Source organism: Gallinula chloropus (assembly GCF_964237585.1).
Source record: "Gallinula chloropus genome assembly, chromosome: Z".
NCBI classification, from domain to species: domain Eukaryota; kingdom Metazoa; phylum Chordata; class Aves; order Gruiformes; family Rallidae; genus Gallinula; species Gallinula chloropus.
The window spans coordinates 52214709-52232806 of NC_140089.1; the positions used below are offsets into that span (position 1 = coordinate 52214709).

Consider the following 18098-nt stretch of genomic DNA (forward strand, 5'->3'; position numbering starts at 1 on the left):
AGAAGAATGATAATATATGAATATGGTAATTAAAGATTAATAAGGTACAGTCTGTATGTGTTTCCTCCCACCCTTCTTTTAAGTCAGCAACAGGAGGAAAGGCTGAACATAGAATTTGATAGTGCAGACATTCTTCATATGTGAATTTTGACTCTTAGGTTTTAATTTTTTGGGGCCTTATCACAGAGCCTGCCCTTTTTTCAATTTACTGCTTTCTGAAGACCTGTTCTGTAGCAGTATGCTTACTTATAAAAATGGCTAGTTCTCTCAAGGAAAAAAAAAACCCAAAACATTTAGATGTGATTCAATACACACACAAATTCAATTCCCAGTTCAGCCCCTCATTCTTTTGGGGGAGATTGCAAGACATTGCTTGGATAAGAAGCAGATTTTGCTGCAGAGAACTGTGAACTTTAAACAGTACAAAGGAAGCAACTTTTCTGCTAGTTTGTTAATCTCAAGGTGGGAGGTGTGGAGAGAAGCCCATTTCTATCTTCCTTTCAAAGTACTTAAAACAGTTATTCCAAAAAGATGAAGTCAAACTATGATTTTTGCACGCTTATCTTTGTCCTATTTTGAGACCATTTTGAGGATCTCAAACTGGAGTATAATACTCTGATGCTCTCTTCTTGGACCATCAGATGTCTATGCTGTAGTGTGTTTGACTTCTGCAGAGTAACTACAGATCTTCAGGTTGCGGAGCAGGGGAGGGAGAAGAGGGTCCCAAGACCAATCTGCTTTCATGGCTGATCTGAGGTCTTTAGTACTGTGTTAATTTAGAAAGACTTAACTAACTTTGGTTTGCCTCCATCTTCAGACCCTAAGCCCAGGGTTGCTCATTCAATTTAACTTGTGAGTCCTAGGCATTAATTTAAAAAGCCCCACAATGAGGTTGCAGCTAACACTAGCAGGAGGTTAAGGCTGGAATGTGTGGCTGGAAGTGAGGGGAAGAGGGTGTTGGTGTCCTTGTTATGGCTTTTGTTGCCAACAGCCTGGTAGGTCCTGCCACACAGGAAAGGGAAAGGGATTAACTCCTTCCCCAGCCTGCTGGTAGTGGCTTCCTGCCCTGAAGAGAGCATGCAGGTGCAGTTTTCCTGGCTGCCTTACTTTGCCATTCCAGTGAGTTCCTTGGAACTTGCTCTGCTCAGTGAACAAAAGACAACGTGGAATGGAGCAGGAGGGTCTTGGTGGAGGGAAAAGCTCTCTAAGGTTAAAGGCAGGGTGAATCCAGCCAGCACTCCACTCCTGCATGTGGCAGGCAAAAGCTTCTGATGAAGACAAGGCTGGAGTTGCGTTTGAGTGGACGAGCTGCGGCTGCAAAGGGAGGGCAGCTTTTCGGAGCGGGTACGCAGGAAATGTTTTTCTAGTGGTGCATCTAGTGGAGCAAGTGTGGCTCAAAAAATGCATTGTAAATCTGATGATAGTGTGCTTCAGCCCTAGAATTTGTAGGGCCCTCTCATGCCATTTAGCTGTGAGCTTCTTTGCAAATATGCACTGCACGACACTGGGAGCATAGTGCTTTGTGTCCTTTGTGGATGAGCCATTGATTGTGAGGAGTTAAGTCTCTCTGGGTAGCTAGTTTAGATGCTTAAGCTAAGCAACAAGTAGGTGTTCACACCCCACCTGATGTATGTTTTGGGGAGACTAGATCTGGAAAATGACCATCTCTATTTTATTCTTTCCATAGTTGCAAAGTATTAAATGAGTTGTAGTGTATCCTACATTCCTGAATTACATAAGATAAACCTCTGAGTGAACTTGTTTGCCATGACAGCAAGATGGCCATAGTTTTATTTTAGGATAGGAATAAGTAGGAAAAAAAGTTTGTGGTTAACTGCAAAAGAAATAATAGTTGTTTTATCAACTCAACTACCCTTCTGCTGGCTAAAAAATAGCAGGGGGAAATAGCAGGACTCTATCAGGGTGTAGCTGATTTTGTTTTACGGACAGTGCCTGAAAATGGCAGCCTGTGCCATGGTGGCTCCTGCCTTCCATAAGGAATCATGGAATTTGATCAGCCTCTGAAAAATCTTGTTTTACATACCTACATAGTCTCCATGAAATTCAGGAAAATGTTTGCTGAAATACAAATCCTGCAAAAGGAGAAGACTTGAACTGTAAGATGTGCTAAGTTTAATGGCGTGATGTACATCAGTGTTACTGGTTCTAGAATCTAAATCTGAAATTTCTTAGCCTAGTGAAGACTTACTGCCTGCTCTCGCTGAATACTGTCTTTTAGCTGCTACGACTTACTCTTGTGATCCTGTGAAAGACTGTTCAGAACACTTGTGTGTTCTGAACACTGATCAGAACTGTTCGGAACACTTGTGCAGATACTATTTCTGAAGAACTTAGTGCTTTTTGTTTCATCTTCTGTGCCTTTGGGGGAGAGTTCTTTATTCCACCTGTCAATAGAGACAGTACTTTTCATCTAAATTATAGCTGCAAGAGGGTGGAGTTGTGGGCTTTAAATAGTTATTCTTTTTCTGTATTTTTTGCAAGGGAAAAGCTGTCATCTCTATATCTCTGTTCTTTTTAAAAAAACCCTAATATTAGAAATATATATAAATTTAGATTATTAATAGGCAAAGGTTGTTTTCTGGCTAAACACTAGCCAAGAAGTTAATGGGCTTTGCTTTGCTATGCCATCAAATAGAAGTTATGCCTTGCTGCCTGACCTTTATCTTTGTGTGAATCAATTTGGGCACATTTCTCCAGTATTCTTCAGGTTTCTTGTAGCCTGGCAGTCTTCATTCAGCATAGAAAGAATTTTGCTGCTTTCTTCATTGAGCACCGTTCTGCTAGTTGTACTTAACACCTCCTTTTGGAGAACAGTTATGTTATCCTCTTTTGGTGAAACTTAATGCATCCCAATTCTATGGGTTGCATTATTATCTAGACTTCTGTGCCTCAGAGTGCTGAAGACAGAAGATATCCTACACTTACTATATTTAATGTGACACTACTGTAATTATATTATTTTTTCAGCTCTAGGTAGTAGAGATGAAAAAGTTTGCACTCTGATCAGCAGAGGAAGCTGATGGTTCACCTCCTGTAAACTCCAGCATTTGTATTTTTCCTCCATGAGAAGGTGCTTCTAGTCTTAAAAGGCACTTTTTTTGGTGTTTATTAAGTTCATTGGTGCTTGCTGGGGTGTGAATGTATGTATCCTGTAAATGTGGATGTAGTGAGGTAATGTTTTGCATCTTTGCCCTTACTAATAGCTTGTATTTTGAGAAAAGAGAAAGCATCAATGATAAATACTACTTTTAAATAAAGCATATTTAAGTAGATCAAAGCTTGGAAAGAACTGTTGGTTTGTGGTGCTGTGTTAGGCCTTCCTATTAGGTACCATATTTTCATTTTATCTTCATTACAAACACTGTATTCTTTTTCATCATTTGTCTCATCTGCCTTTATACTGAAAAAGAGGAATGCACACATTTTCTCCTGGTAGATTAATTGGCTTGTCTTCTCATGGATGTTTCTGAAATGGTTAAAACCAACACCATTCAGACATGAGACTCTGTTCATAGTATCTTAATAGTGTGTCGTACTTTTACTTCAGCAGCAGTTTAGTGGCACAGCCAAAATAGTACAGTGTTTTACTCTGTCATGGGTCTCATGTCATCAGCCTTTAAAGTAAGCTTCTCTTCTACTTTCTGCAGTTTGTTTTTGCAAAGGAAACATTTAATCTTTGGAAAACTTCAACTATGAATGAAATATTTTGGATGAGATCTTTCATGGGTTTGACCTGTTCAAGTATTTGGGGTCAAACACAAGATGTATAAAATGGAAAGGAAATTAATAAAAGTTACATCCAACCCATCCTCCCTGAAAGAGTCCCCACCCTAGACAGTAACGTAAAGAACTTGCCATTTCATTGTTTGAATGAGTGTCTAACCTTATGCCCTGTTTCTTTAGGTTGGAATAGAGTTAATTTTCACAAGAACCTAGAGAAAACATCCAGGTCAGCTGACCCAAACTAGCCAAAGGGATACTTAATACCATATGTCATCATACACAGTACCTAAAGGGAGAGCTGGCCAGGGCGAGAGGGGTTGCAGCTTGAGGACACAGGCTGGGCATTCAGTTTTCCATGCTGAGCAGCTTGCATTGTGTAACACTTGCTCCACTCACTTTGTATATTCTTTCACTAGTGTTGTTGTTTTCCTCTTCCTTTGCTGCCCTATTAAACGGTTCTTATCACAATCCATGAGTTTTACCTTTTTCTTCTGATTCTCTTCGTGGTCGTAGGGAGTGACCAAGTGGCTGGGTGGTGCTTAGCTGCCTCTGGGGCTAAACCACAACATTTCAGTGCTGGATTCCAAAGTAACTCTTGAGATTTTAATAAGGAAAATCTAACAACCATCCGGAAATTCAAATCATGGAATAAAACTTGCTTGTTGAAGAGCCTGGATTTCCTTTCTTTGTTTCATGCAGTCTGCTGCGGTCTTGGAAAGTATGAAAAACTAGGTTATGGCACGATTGTCTAAGCAGAAGATAGCAGTGAAGTGAACTGTGAGGAGAAAAATGGGTGAAGAAACCTTGAAGTTTCCCAGAAGCACAAGATTTGGTTATAGCATAGGAATCCAGTTCTCATTATGACACGTCTAGGTCAGTACAAGAATTTGGCATGTGAGGAAGAACAAAATTCTGTATCATGTTTTTAACTTACATCTTGGAAAAAAAAGGGTCCAGTTTCCCTCAGGTATTGAAGATGAGTGAAATTTGTTTTAGTGGGATTCTTGACGATCTCATAGGTAACCTTGGGTGAATGTTAGAGGGCAGAAGTACCCTTCTCTTTTTGATGTTCTGTGCCAGTTTGCTCTTTCGGGTGTTATTACTAATGGATTGAGGAGTGATTTGCACCCAACCTAGTGAGGCTGATTCCTTTCTTGTTTTTACTCCTTTTAGCCACTTTTCCCTTTCCTGCCTGTGTGATCTTTCTTTTGTGGCGATGCAGCATTGTTCTAGGCTCTGTGTGGCAGATAATTGTAAGCTTGTGTAGTCAGTTCCAAAAATGTAGTGAAATAATTGATAACTAATTCTAAAGGATCATTTATAGTTTGGGGAGTACTTTGCTCTGATCAGTAACTAATTATAAACTGGGCATTACTTCTTGGTGTGTTTGTGCCTAAGATAAACAGTCATACAGTGTTCTATTTGCTAAGAACCTCTAATGAAGATATTGGGGAATTATTACAAAGAATACGTAAAAGTTCTATTATGAAACTGCACCAGTAATAAAAAACAAGCTGTGTATATAATCACTGTGCAAAGAGCAGGCCTTTTGTTAATTTTTAGTGTTAAGAAGGGAAAGGGAGCTTTTTTTTTATTCTTTGGTAGGGGTTTGGAAGGAGGTTTGGCTTGTATTTATTTGTTGTTTGGTGGTTTGTGTTTTGTTTTATTTTTTCCTTCCAGCCTTATGGGATGCCAGATCCCCCATCACAACTTTTATCCTTGATGTCAGCTACTGCATTTGAGAACTGAATCTTTTTGTAATTCTCTGACCTTCATATAGTTATGCCTTCATATAGTGCTTGGCCTTGTTGAACCTCATGAGCTTCGCACAGGACCACTTTTTGAGCTTGTGCAGGTCTCTCTGAATGGCATCCTGTCTCTGGAGCACAATGCCAAGGCTCTGTATAGTGGTTCAAGAAGTGGGGAAAAAGAAAACCATAGCAGTGAATCAGGAATTAATTTACTGCTTTGAGGAACTAATGACGGGACAGTATTGCAAGCACGCAAGAGGTAGGAGCAGTTTTGGCAGGATGAGAGAAGTGTTGCAGGAGGAAACACATCACAGTGGGTAGGAAGGGCAGTGTTTTAGCAGCTGTTACTAAATAGCTGTTTAGAGGCACATGCAAAAAAGTATTTGCTGCTTTGTCTCCACAGCTGGACTCTGCTTCTGAATTGCCACATTCTTATCATTCTTCTCCCTTCTGAAAAATGAACTTTACTGTTTCTTAGAGTGTTTTACCATTTTCTGGAACTATCTGAGAATGGCATAGGAGTTTTGACATAAATTTGTAAAGCTGTTTTATGTAAAGGTTTCTTTGTTTGTTTTTGTTAGGGTTTTGTTGAAGAAAATGTGTTACTTTCCTATCTCTGGAGGATATGAAGAGAGTATAGTTCCTTCGTTTCAAGAGCCCAATAAATGTTTTGTATCTGTAATTGACACTACAGTTGAAAATATTATACTCCATATTTGTTTCCTATGAAAGCAAAGGCATTTATGATAAAATTCAAATTTATGTGAGGAAACAAGTCATATAATTAGTCTTTCTTTCTGTTCTTTATCATATAAGTAAAGCATTATCGTCTACAGTGGCAGTCTTGCATGTATGACTGGGGAGGGAGAGTTCAGGCTGGTTATATGAGCCTTAATAACAGTTTTGACCTTTTCTTGTTTATGAAGTACTTGGGGAGTATAATGATAAAATTAGCTACAAAGCAGCAGAGGCTATGTATCTTGTTTTTCTGTGTCATGGGAATAGGCTTATTCCGTAGGTGTAGTAGTATCTCCTATGTACTCTTCCATGCAAAGAGTTGTTTCATATCAAGATACAAAATGAATTTTTAAGAAGTATTTTATTAGTTTGCAGTTCGTTTGAATATCTCCTTAATGTTGGCAATGCATATTTGAAAAGAGCATCTTACTTTGTTGTTTTTGAAAAATGTGAACAATAGTAGTTAAGTTGGGGGGGGGGGGCTGTTATGCAACAGTGATTTAAATTTTCATTATTTAAAGGTATGATATGCAAAATCAGAAACAAATTGTAATTGACTATGATTAAAAATTTTGTCCATACAGCATCTTGAAATTCTTGAGGCATAAGCACTCATGATATTGAAGGTGGTTTTTTGGTTTTGGGTTTTTTTTGCTATGTTCTTTCCTGTTTAATATGTTCCTGAGTTTGTGGGAGGGTTTCAGATAACCTGTATCCTATGTGCATGAAAATGGAATTGATCAATAAAAACCATGGACTAATTATGTGTGTTGATGAGGTTTGTGATATTTTAAGAGGTCATTGTTGCTCCTACATAATCTAGACTGTTACACAGCATCCTTGAAAAATTAACTTTAGATTGGTCTCAGTAAGTGTGTTTTAGTGTGCAGTCTGTGGAGAGCAGTTTTTTCAAACTGACTCATCTTTAATTGTAAGTAATTTTATCATCAAGCAGCTCAGTCCTATGGTCCTTACCCGCAGAATAGCAGCATTTATGAGTCTTAGCTGCCATCAGAAGATCAGGGGCTTGTCATTATATAGAATTTACTGTTTGTCACTCTGTTAATGAAACACCTTAAACATTGAGAACACCAGTAGTGCATAGACCTGTTAGGGTTTAGCTGCACTGTGTTCTCCTCTTCCATCTGGTAGTAGAATATACTTAAGCTTGGAATATATGTCCCTCTAGGTTTGGTCTTCTGCTTGTGGGGAGCCTATGAGAGTTTTGTGCGATCAGTGTTACTTATAAAAGCTGAGTTTCTTGTCTATGTTCAGTGAGGGAGCATACTTTAATATATGGTCCAGAAGTACTTGAATTAGAGAGCAGGAGGCCCAGTGACTTTCCAGATTAGAAAAGTCTGTGGAAAATTTACCTTCTGGAGAATGTATGGCTGTTAGTTGTAGCAAAGTTTACAGGTTTGTGGAAATAAGTGGTAAGCCCTGTTCATTTCCTTGATTGCTGTTAAATCTAAAACTTCCGAATTCCTAACATGAAGACTGTAAGCCAGTGGTGTTTACTCTGTTCTACTTGCTATTAGGTAGCTTTTTTTTAACTTCTGAAAATCCCTTGACATTGCAGTAAACGCCAACAAACTTTTCCTTTGCTCTACAGATCCAGACATTTAATGTTGAGGCACCATGCCAGACCGTGGAAGATTTAACGAATGGGGTTGTGATGGCCCAGGTTCTTCAAAAAATGTAAGTAATTGTGTATTTAATGAATTAAATAGATAAAGCTTTATTATCTGTGCGTTTTCCTGTATTTGAGTCTATTTCACTATTTTCATTCAAACTTGGCTGCTATTCCATAAGGATGTGGCTTTTCATATGCTTAGACAGTACTTTAATCTGCAATAAGAGTAATACAGGTTTTTTCCTCTAGTTTTTAGTTACCTATCTTAAAAAAAAGGTTTAAAAGTTAGACTTAGGGAGGTATTTTTTTTTTAAGTGTGAGCTTACTGGAAAGTAAATTGAGCTAAAACTAAACTGATAAATTCAAACATTTTTAAAAAAGTTGGAACGAGTGCAAGGTAAGCTGTTGGCCTTGATGATTGTCTGAAACTACAGTTAGTATATCAGTAATGTTACAATTAGTTTTATACAACAAAAATTCTGTGATAAACTGAAGGAAAGTGTCAATTTAGTTGTTTGCAGAGATACTACATCCTTGAGAGTAAATGGAGGAATAATAGCTCATACAATAGAGAAATTTTTCCAAAGCTGCTATGTACCTGTTCCAATATTCAATTGCCCTCACAGTTTAAAAAAAAAAAAAATAATGGCTGCAGTGGACATTTTTTCTTTATGTTCAGAAGTCTTTCAGTTTGTGTCCACTGCCTCTTGCCTTTTCACTGAATACCACTGAGAAGATTATGTGATGGTATCAAGGAGGAGTCATCAGGTATTTATATACAGGATTGATAAGATTGCACTGAGTATTTTCTTCTTAAGTCTAAACAGCTCCCTCAGTCTCACCTTGTATGACAGTCTGATAATCATCTTAATTGCTCTTAGCTGAGAGTCCTTTTATGTCCAGTTCTCTCTTACAGTGGGGAGCTCAGGACACAGCACTTCAGATGTGGTTGCACTAGACCCGAGTAGTACTTCCCTTGGCTTGCTGGCAATGCTCTTCTCAGTGCAGCCTGGGATGTGGTTGGCCTCCTTTACTACAAGGGCACCTTCTTGGAGTGTGCTCAGCTTCATTTCTGCCATACTGCTTCTCTGCAAGACTGTTTTCCAACCATGTGGTCCCTTAGCAGACACTGGCACATGGAGTTGCGCTCACTTTGCTAAATAAGATTCCTGTTGGTCCATTTCTCCAGCCTGTCACAGTCCTTCCAAATGGCAGCCCAACTATCAGGTGTATCTAAAACTCCTTCTAGTTTTGTATTACCTGTAAACTTGCATGCTGTTCTGTCATTTACACCACTGTTAAAGATGTTTAATGTCTTGACCCCTTGGGTATGCTGCTAGTGACTGGCCTCAAACTGTACTGCTCATAACATTTTGAGTCTGGCAGTTCAGCCATTTTTCAGCCCACCTCCCTATCCATTTACCTAGGCCATGCTTCATCAGTTTGTCATCAGTTTGTCTGTGATGATACTATCCTGATGAGGTGGTCTGTACTGGACACCTGTAACAGCATCACTAGGGAGAGCTCCTGCATTTCTGCTGCTGTCTCACATAAAGGGCATCTCCCTGTCACTGCCTTTCCAGCTTGTTCTTCCTAAAATACTTGTATTTATTTGTATCAATGATGTTGTCATGTGAGCTGTCCTACCACATCTTTGAGATCCCAGTGAGACTGTAGCCTTATGACTACACACAGAGCTGTTTCCTCCTGTTAGTTCTACATGCTGCATGCATTAGTGCTCATGCACTTCACATGTGCATCCAGTCTTGTTGATTTCTGAGGATGAGAGCTTTCCTTGAAGTGTTTCTCTGTAGGCACTTCCTTATTTCATGCTTGGGGTGCCCTGTTTTGTTGACACTAAAGTATCTCTTTTTCATATCATCCCACATTCTTTGCTTGCCAGTGGAGTCCACTATTTATCACTTGACATTTAGTTGTATATTCCTTTGTTGTATATTTCTTTGTTCAAAACTCCTCTTGCTAGATTTGTCAGCCTGTTGGTGAAGATGCTTCCGCCCGCCATAGTCAGGTGGATCCCATTGCTTCCAAGCAGTCCTTGCTTCTCAAAAATACCTGCTGGAATTGAGGTATATAAGTGGTGTTCATATAAGTAGTGTGTTCAGTAAACTCTATAGTGAGTCATGATTTCAGCATAATCAACTGTAATCTGTTTTCAGAGCATTTATAAAAAAAATCTAATAGTGACATGCATTTAGGGGAAAAAAGTAATGGTGACATACTGGTTATTTATTTCTTGAACATCTGTAGTACTTCTGTAGAGTACAGGTTCCACTTAATGATAGGTCAGCAGTGGATATGTGTGTATATTCTTGATTTGTAGTTCAAAGACTAATCAGAATTTAGATCTAAAGCATAATATACCTTGATATAGACCAAAATTAACTTGAGTGTCGAAGGGCCCTCAGTAACCTCACTGACTAGTATCTTGAAATCCTGAATGGAAGGCTGTTCTGAGATGCTGTTTTCAGCTGCTGACCCAATGTTTTAAAGGAAGTACAATACAAATATTGCATTTCTGTAGCATGGTTTAAAGTATTTTCTGTAGAAATTACCTTGCTGACACTGAACACAGGAATTCATTCATTTACCCAGTTTATATATAAGATCAGCTAATTTAAAGTTCTTTGTCAGTGCTCTAATAATTTGAACATGACAAAATCAGTGTTTGGCTGTTTACTTTGTCATACCTGTGCTTCAGGTTTGCTATTTTCTGTACTTAGGCAATGAATACATTGATTATTCAACAGAGATTTTGCAATAATACTGCACTACTGTTGAGATAAACTGGAGTACAAAAGGTTTTTTGGATTTTAAAACAGGCATGATAGGATGAACAGTTTTATGAGGGAAAATAGTTCTTCCCCCCCCCCCTTTTTTTTTTGTTGTAGTAACAGAAGATGACTCCAATTGATTGTTTTGAAGTAGATACCAAGGGTTGTAGGATATCCAACATTGCATGTTTCCCTGGACATGAGAGATGAGAATGTAGACAAAATACAGGGATCAGCAGTTGTACAGTTGACTAGAAAACCGCTCAGGAGTGTGTTGGCAAAGTTGTTTCAAGTATTCTTTCTTGAAAACAAACAAATTTGACACTGCCAGTGAAATCCTCCTTTTGCTTCTTCAAAAATGTACCACAGGAAGAATACTGAATCAGGGATCAAGGAATGTTTGGTGATATAAAGCAAGTCTAGAGCAGACTTTTCCAGCCTGCTTTTATTTTTATATTGGTAGCACCATCTCCCTCTGTCTGAAGAAATGTAACCATGTTAAAGAAAATTTTTGCACATATAGAAATGTGTAAGAGCAAGACAGCTGGGTACTCAAGATTATTTGGAAAAGACAGGCAGTGATGTCAAGTAGCAAATAGGAAGCACAGCCTGAAAGCACCAGGTCACTGCAGGCAGATGTGATTTGCAGTGAAAATTTGAACAATTGTGGCTTTGACAGGAAAATCTCTCAACAAGTTAATCTTTAGAGGACAGATTTGTTGTCTTGACTGAAGGCACAAAGCTTCAACACTGTTACTCTTATTCCAATCAGGATGATAAAGTACTATTTCTGTAGTGTATGTTCCTTGAAATTTGTGTGTCTTTCAGTATAGCTGCCTCCCGTTCAGGATTCCTCATCAGCCTCTGTTCTCTGCAGCTGTTGGCACTGATAGGTGAAGCACGTAAACATGGGAGGGGAGAGTTACAACAGCTTTTGCATTCATCAGGATTCTTCCTATAGCAAATGAAATAATGTTCAAAAAGCAGCTGAGAAAGCGTATTCATATATCCAGTAAAAAAAAAAAAAACAACCCCCCAAAAAACTCCAAACCAAAACATTTTGCTATGAATAATAACAAGGCAGTCAGTGAAGAACTCAAATTAGGAAAGAAGAATATTGGAGTGATCCAGTTATCTGGATATATTTCAATAGGCAAATAAGGATAGTGTTTCTTCTTGAAAACTTAAAAATTTAAAGTCTCTATTATGATTTTTTTTTTTTAACCTCCACCATCGTAGAGAGAGTCTGTGGGTACTTACGAGGTCAGGGCAGCGTGGAAACAAGATGAAATTAGGACAGTAGCTTATGATGAAGAACTCTTTCAAAGAGATCCCTAGTTCAGGGAACTAGTTGCTTTAGATACACAGAAAACTTACACAACACTGAACAGTAGAATTTGTTGTCCGTGAAGGGAAAAATGGAAGAATATTGCTTATTCATCAGCTGAAAAATCCCAGCTGTCACTTGTGTGAAGTATTTAGAAGAGGCCAGCAGCTCCTTCCACTGTTCTCAGTTTTTTGTGCATTGTTTTTTGCAGTCAGAGTAGTAGCTCATTTGTTCATAAGAGCCACTCAGCAGAAGTAACAACTAATGTAGCAGAATTTTCTGTAAAAAAAAAAAAAACACAACAAAAAGCCTAGAAGACACTCTGAGAAGAAAAGGATACAGAAGGAATTATTGACTCCTTCAGAAGCTTTTTACTAGTGTACTGTTTGATATAGAGTGGCAGAAATGTGTGCTGTGTAACCAAGCAGCATCATTTTACTTACAGGTTCAATTGTTCCTAGATAGGTTATTGCTAAATCCCTGAAGGGCACTTTATTTAATTTTATCATAAAACCTTTCTCTTCAAATTTCAGGTTAAAATACCATTGAAAGGAATTCTCCTATGCTAACTGTATTATCTTGGAGGAAGAAATGCAGTCTATGCTTTTGCTTATCATTAAATTATTATTCTGTAAGATTCCCTGTTCACTTGTGTTCAGATGTGAAGGTTACTGGTCCCTCTGACTAGAAATGGTGCAAAATGCAGGAAGGTAGGATGCCTGCACACAGTCAGTGTTGATGTATATGTTAGAATGCTGTATTTCAGGAAGCAAAGAAGATAGTTGAATTGTCTGAGTAGACTGGACTGTCTGGCTAAAAGCATGTAGCTTGTGCTGCTTAGAGCAGAAAGAAATGCCATAGCTTGCTTCTGGATTGTATCTTCCTTTTTGGGGAGGGGCTGGGTGGGGGAGAGTGAGCAGTGTGTGGGGGGTGTTGCCTTCATTGATGTTACTCATGTTTTCACTGCCCATTGCCATCCCTAGAACAGCATAATTCTCTGTGTTATACTGCAGTGTTAAATTTTCCTTTCACTCCACTCTGGAGACTGTTTAGTACCAGGTGCCCATCTTGCTTCAATTCTTTCCTTGTCTGTCATATTCCTTGGAAAATGTAAGAGATGGTATGTATTTTAATTTGTCATCAGTGATTGTGCCCCACTTAATTATTCATTTGTAATATTATACATTGCAGCATGCTGCGTGTGTTTTGACACATGTAAAACAAAAAAGCTGTGCCTTTGTGTATCACTGGGGGAGCAAAATTTTTGTAAACAGGCACTTCTGAAAGCAGCTTACTGTAACACTGTTAAAATGAGTAATAATCATGAGTTAAACTACATGCTCTGTGGGTTGGTTTTCTTCAGAAGAATATTTCTGTCTCTTGGCATCTATGATGTGGAGAGATGATCGCTTAAGTAAAGGAAAATTTGCATACAAAATAAGATGGAGATGGTACAAGTGAGCACTGCTGAAAACAACATCACATGAAGTGATACAGCATTAACAAAAGCATAAGTATCTTGTTCTTGAAAAAGTCCCAGTTATCTGTGGTTGTATTCAGCTACTATGTAGCAAGCAACTGATACACAAATACCTTTATAAACCCAGAAAGTTACTCAGTTTGAGAGATTGTCCAGGTCTGGACCTGGGCACAGGAACTTACTGAATTCAGAATACTTGGGTCAATTAAGTCGTCTCATGGTAATGATGATGCTCCAGTCAGCTTTCTGCTGACCTTATTTAAAGCACTAGCTCCTCAAAATGTGCTGGTAGGTTTTATAACACAGCTGATCAGTTCTCAACCACACATTTTCATATTTGCCGAGGTGATGCTTTTTCAAACACTGTAAGAAATGTCCCCTTCTTAATGACAGGGACTAAGGAAGTTAAAGAATTCTTAATGTGATGGAATCATCTTTCCTAAAGATTCAGCAGAGACACACTTGTTTGCAGCAAGGGTTGGGAATGATCTATTGTCTGGAAGGCCCTTTGAAAGTGTTTCTAGAAAATGTGATGGAAACTTTTTATTTCAGATTTTATTTCAATGTTTGATATATACAGAAAAAACTTTGTTGTTGGTATTAATTTTGAATCTTAACTGGACTTTTGAGGACCGAAATACAGCATACTAGGAATGATTATAGGATGATTTATAGGTGAGGAAAGAATCATCATTTTAGGTTTGTTTGGTGTGATACCCAACCTGTAGCTTTTCTGCTTGTATTCCTAGCAGAGTGTTTTAGTAATACTAATTATTGCCTAATATGCATGGAGGTGCTATAAAGAGAATTGTTGGTATTATTCTGGCCACTGTTACGTATTGATGATTTTGGGTGGATTGTTTATCGGTTGGAACCCTTGGATACCTCCATGGGGTTTGTATGCTTGAAAAAACAAATGGGAACTGTGGGAAAGGACTACTACAATGAGCTGAGATTTCATTCTAAGTGGCCTTCCTTATGTATGTCTGACAACATCTTTAAAGTAGTAAGAGGCCCAGTGTGTTACTTTTATTGCAGTAGGAGGTGAGAGAAGCTGCTTTGTTGCCATTGGAGTGCAGGCTTCCAAAGTGGGATGAGGTGGAGCTGACCTGAGCCAGTCCAGGTATAATTCTTCTTGTGGGCACTTGCCTGTGCTTACCTGTGTTTCTTCTTAGAGTCACTATGAAACTGTTAAGTCAAGAATTTGTGTATTCACGGCACTGCAGCTGAGGATGTTAGTGACTAAGTACAATCCTTAAGTGTATCCTAAAGATACAGTCCTTAGAAAGTTCTGTTAGTCCTTCTTGCTGGCGAAGCACAGGTAACTAGGCATACCTTCTTTCTCAGCTGCATAAACACTCTGCTGTTTTCATGCATAAGCAAGGCTTACTTGGCTGTTGGCAGCTCCCAGAAGATGCACCTGAAGGATACAAGGGTGCTTTTTGAACCCCACATCTCAGATGGAATAGAGTGGGGGGTATATGGTACTTGAACTCTTTTGTTTGGTTTGGTGTTTTTGTTTTTCCCCATTATAGTCCAGATGATTTTGTTCTGATTGAGTGGAAGTTAGCCAAATTAAGACTTTTTGCAAGGAAAGCCATTTGGTTCATGCAAAACCTGAGCCACCTTCATCTCTTGCAGATCTTGTATGTATTTGAATCAATTTCATTCCTTGGTTTACCTGTCTTGTGAGGGCAGAGAGGCCATTTGAAAGCTATTTGAAAACTTGTTTCAAAAGCAGATGAAACTCTGGATAAGGCATTGCTTTTTCTGTTTCATAGTTTAAGATTCTGTCATCTGTGCTGGATCTGCACTGTTTTTGAATGGGAGTAATTTGGAGTCATCATCTTAACTTGTAATTAAAGCTGTTCTTCCAGCTATATGTTTGCGGATGCCATGTCAGAGGAAAGGAAATATGTCAGAGTCTGGAAAAGAATGTGTAAAAATAGCAATTGGAATGTGTCACTAGAGAAACATTGCTGTTTGTGATCTCTCTCCATTGCTGTGTATTATATCACAAGCTGCTTGCAGACCTTGATGCATTGTGAAAATGACATTTTGGGAAAGACGGAGTACAGGAGCTACTGTGCATTAGGTACAAAGTATGGATGCAAAGTCTGTGCCCTAATTTAAGTACTAATGTAATTGCTGATTTACAGCCTATATGATACAGATGTCATTTGAATCTGCACACACTTTCATAGTTTTCTTGAGCTTTTACCATAACATCTCATGATCTTGCCATTAAAAAAAAAGTCACGCCAGATCCCTTCTATCTGTAGAGGATACACCAGAAAATCTAATAGTACTTTGTAGCAAAAATAGAAGTCCAGGATTTAGAACACTTCACATGAAACTCTAACCTGGCCTACTGCTGACTCATTAGAGCCTTGTGCTTGCAAAAAGAAGTTGGGGTTTTTTTTCCCCCCCTGATTTTTTTACAAATATTTTTCCAAATAACTTTACAAGTTTGAAATATGAATGAGCCTTTTCTTATGTTGACCATCTCCTTTAAAAGCAGTTATTTGTAGTGTTTCTCTCCTTAGTTCTGATTGTATGATTTTCAAAATTCTCTATAAGGAAATTTTTACTTAAGTGAACAGTAGAAAACGCTATCCTTTTAGATTATATTGGAACCTGGGGGCAAGAAAATTTGGGAGTTTTCTTGAACAGCTTATGGAAGGTGCTTGTGAAAAAAGGAAGAGAGGGAAGGAGTTTAGAGATAGACGCACACTTTACAGGCACTGGGCGTTATTCTGTACTTTATCTTGATTGCCTCGTTTTAAGTGCAGAAGATTGAGAGACCTTTAAGGAAAAGCATTCACAAAAAGATTTGTCTAGGATTACCATGAAAAGAGATTTGCAAAAACTGATAGCATTTTGTAGAACAAATAATAGTAGTATGTGTTCTCAGTAGTAAGTATTTGATTTTAGAGATACTTCTTAATTCTTCTCACTGTATAAAGACAATGTATATATTGTTCAGTTTCAAGCATCCCATTTAGAAGTTGAGTAGCTGTAAGCAGGATCCATAATATGCGGAACAGTAGCAATTTTTTAACACTTTCAAGTAACATAAGAAAATACTACTCCAGCAGCAGCTGATACATTAAAGGAATAAAAACCTACAGAGCGGAATACCCGGAAAATGTACTTCTAGTACAGAAATTCCTCAAAAGTGTTTGTTACTTATGGCACACGGATCAAGATTTTCTGTCAACGGAACAGGGTGCAAAGCCTAAGAGAATTGCGTAGTAGCAGGATTCTATGTACAGGCCATGTGCTAGACACAGAGGTAATAACCTCAGCCCCAGATAAGGGCTTAATCACCAAGGCATCCTCACAGTTTCTGTAATCTGAAGTTTTTAATTAATATTAATTTTTTTTGTGTTTCAGAGATCCAGTGTACTTTGATGAAAATTGGCTGAACAGGATCAAAACAGAAGTAGGAGATAATTGGAGACTAAAGGTACTTGCTTGTCGGTGAATCTGCATTTCAGTTTCTAATACAGTAAAGTATCTAAATATTAGCATATGTCTATATTAAGACCTTGCTTGAAAGTACAGCATTTTGAATTTTAGACCATTTTAATTACATCTACTTGTTTTTTTGTGTTGCTGTAGCCCTGCACAGCTTATCAAAGAAGACATTTTGAGTTTGTAAATAGGTTTCAGTAATTTAAGAGGAAAATACTGAAATAAGCTTTATGCATCATTACCTCATTTCATTCAACATTTGAAAAACAAACTATTTTTTAATGTAATGAGAAGTGGCTGCTCAAAAATAGCAAAATAATAAGCAATTTATTTGAATGAAAACTGCAAAATGTTTTTTCCTTTTACTTTGTCAGCTCTGCACAAATACTGAGCTTTAGGAGAGGAAGTAATGTGTTTTCTGTGGTGTTTGTACTCAGCATGTTTTTTTAAACCACAGTCTGTTTTGCTGGGTCACTTGTAACATTTAGCATTCTAGTATTTTCTCTGCAAACATTAAGGCAATAGGATTCATAGTACTACGTTGAGGATTATGAAATGTGAAGAACATAGGTGCGCATGAAGAAGATGCTAGTGTAGTTTCTGAGCATTTTTGTTCAGAGGGTGATAAATGTACCTTTCTAAATAGCTATTTCCAGCCTGACTACTTGGGGCAACAAAATGGTGATGTTTTGTCTGTTAGTTCATGTTTCCTATAAATGCATTTGGTTGCAGCCACCAAAACTCCTGTGCATCTGGGGAAAGGCTACAACTGTGAAATGTTCTAGGGGTTAACAAGTTTGTGAACTGGCTGATTAAAAGGGACACACAGACAAGTTCTGCCTGAGACAAGGATGGAGCATACTGGTGCTGTGTATGTCGCCATGGTCTCTGCTGCTTGTCCAGCTGTGTGCAGGTCTGGGCTGCTCTAAAATGTTTTTTGTCTGCTAGGGTTACCAGCAAAAATGTGGATATATTGATGAGGAGTGTATTGACTGACTGGTGAATAAAAGATGTGATCCCTAAAAAAGCTTTGGTTCTGCTGCTTGTGGAGCAGTTAATTGAAATGAACTTTTCAAAAAAGCATAAGGAATAGCAAATGAACAGCTGGATGCAAGGTTTTACTTTTCTCTAAAATATTTCTTTGGCTTTTTTCTAA

General features: G+C 38.2%; 1 protein-coding gene across 1 annotated transcript in view; it reads left to right on the forward strand.

Moving 5' to 3' along the window:
* HOOK3 (hook microtubule tethering protein 3) overlaps nucleotides 1-18098 on the forward strand; it is an 82238-nt gene that overhangs the window by 5020 nt on the left and 59120 nt on the right. Inside the window, exons 2-3 of the mRNA XM_084278068.1 lie at nucleotides 7846-7931; nucleotides 16862-16934. Coding sequence (XP_084134194.1) covers nucleotides 7846-7931; nucleotides 16862-16934 — 159 coding nt within the window. The remainder of the gene's footprint in view (nucleotides 1-7845; nucleotides 7932-16861; nucleotides 16935-18098) is intronic.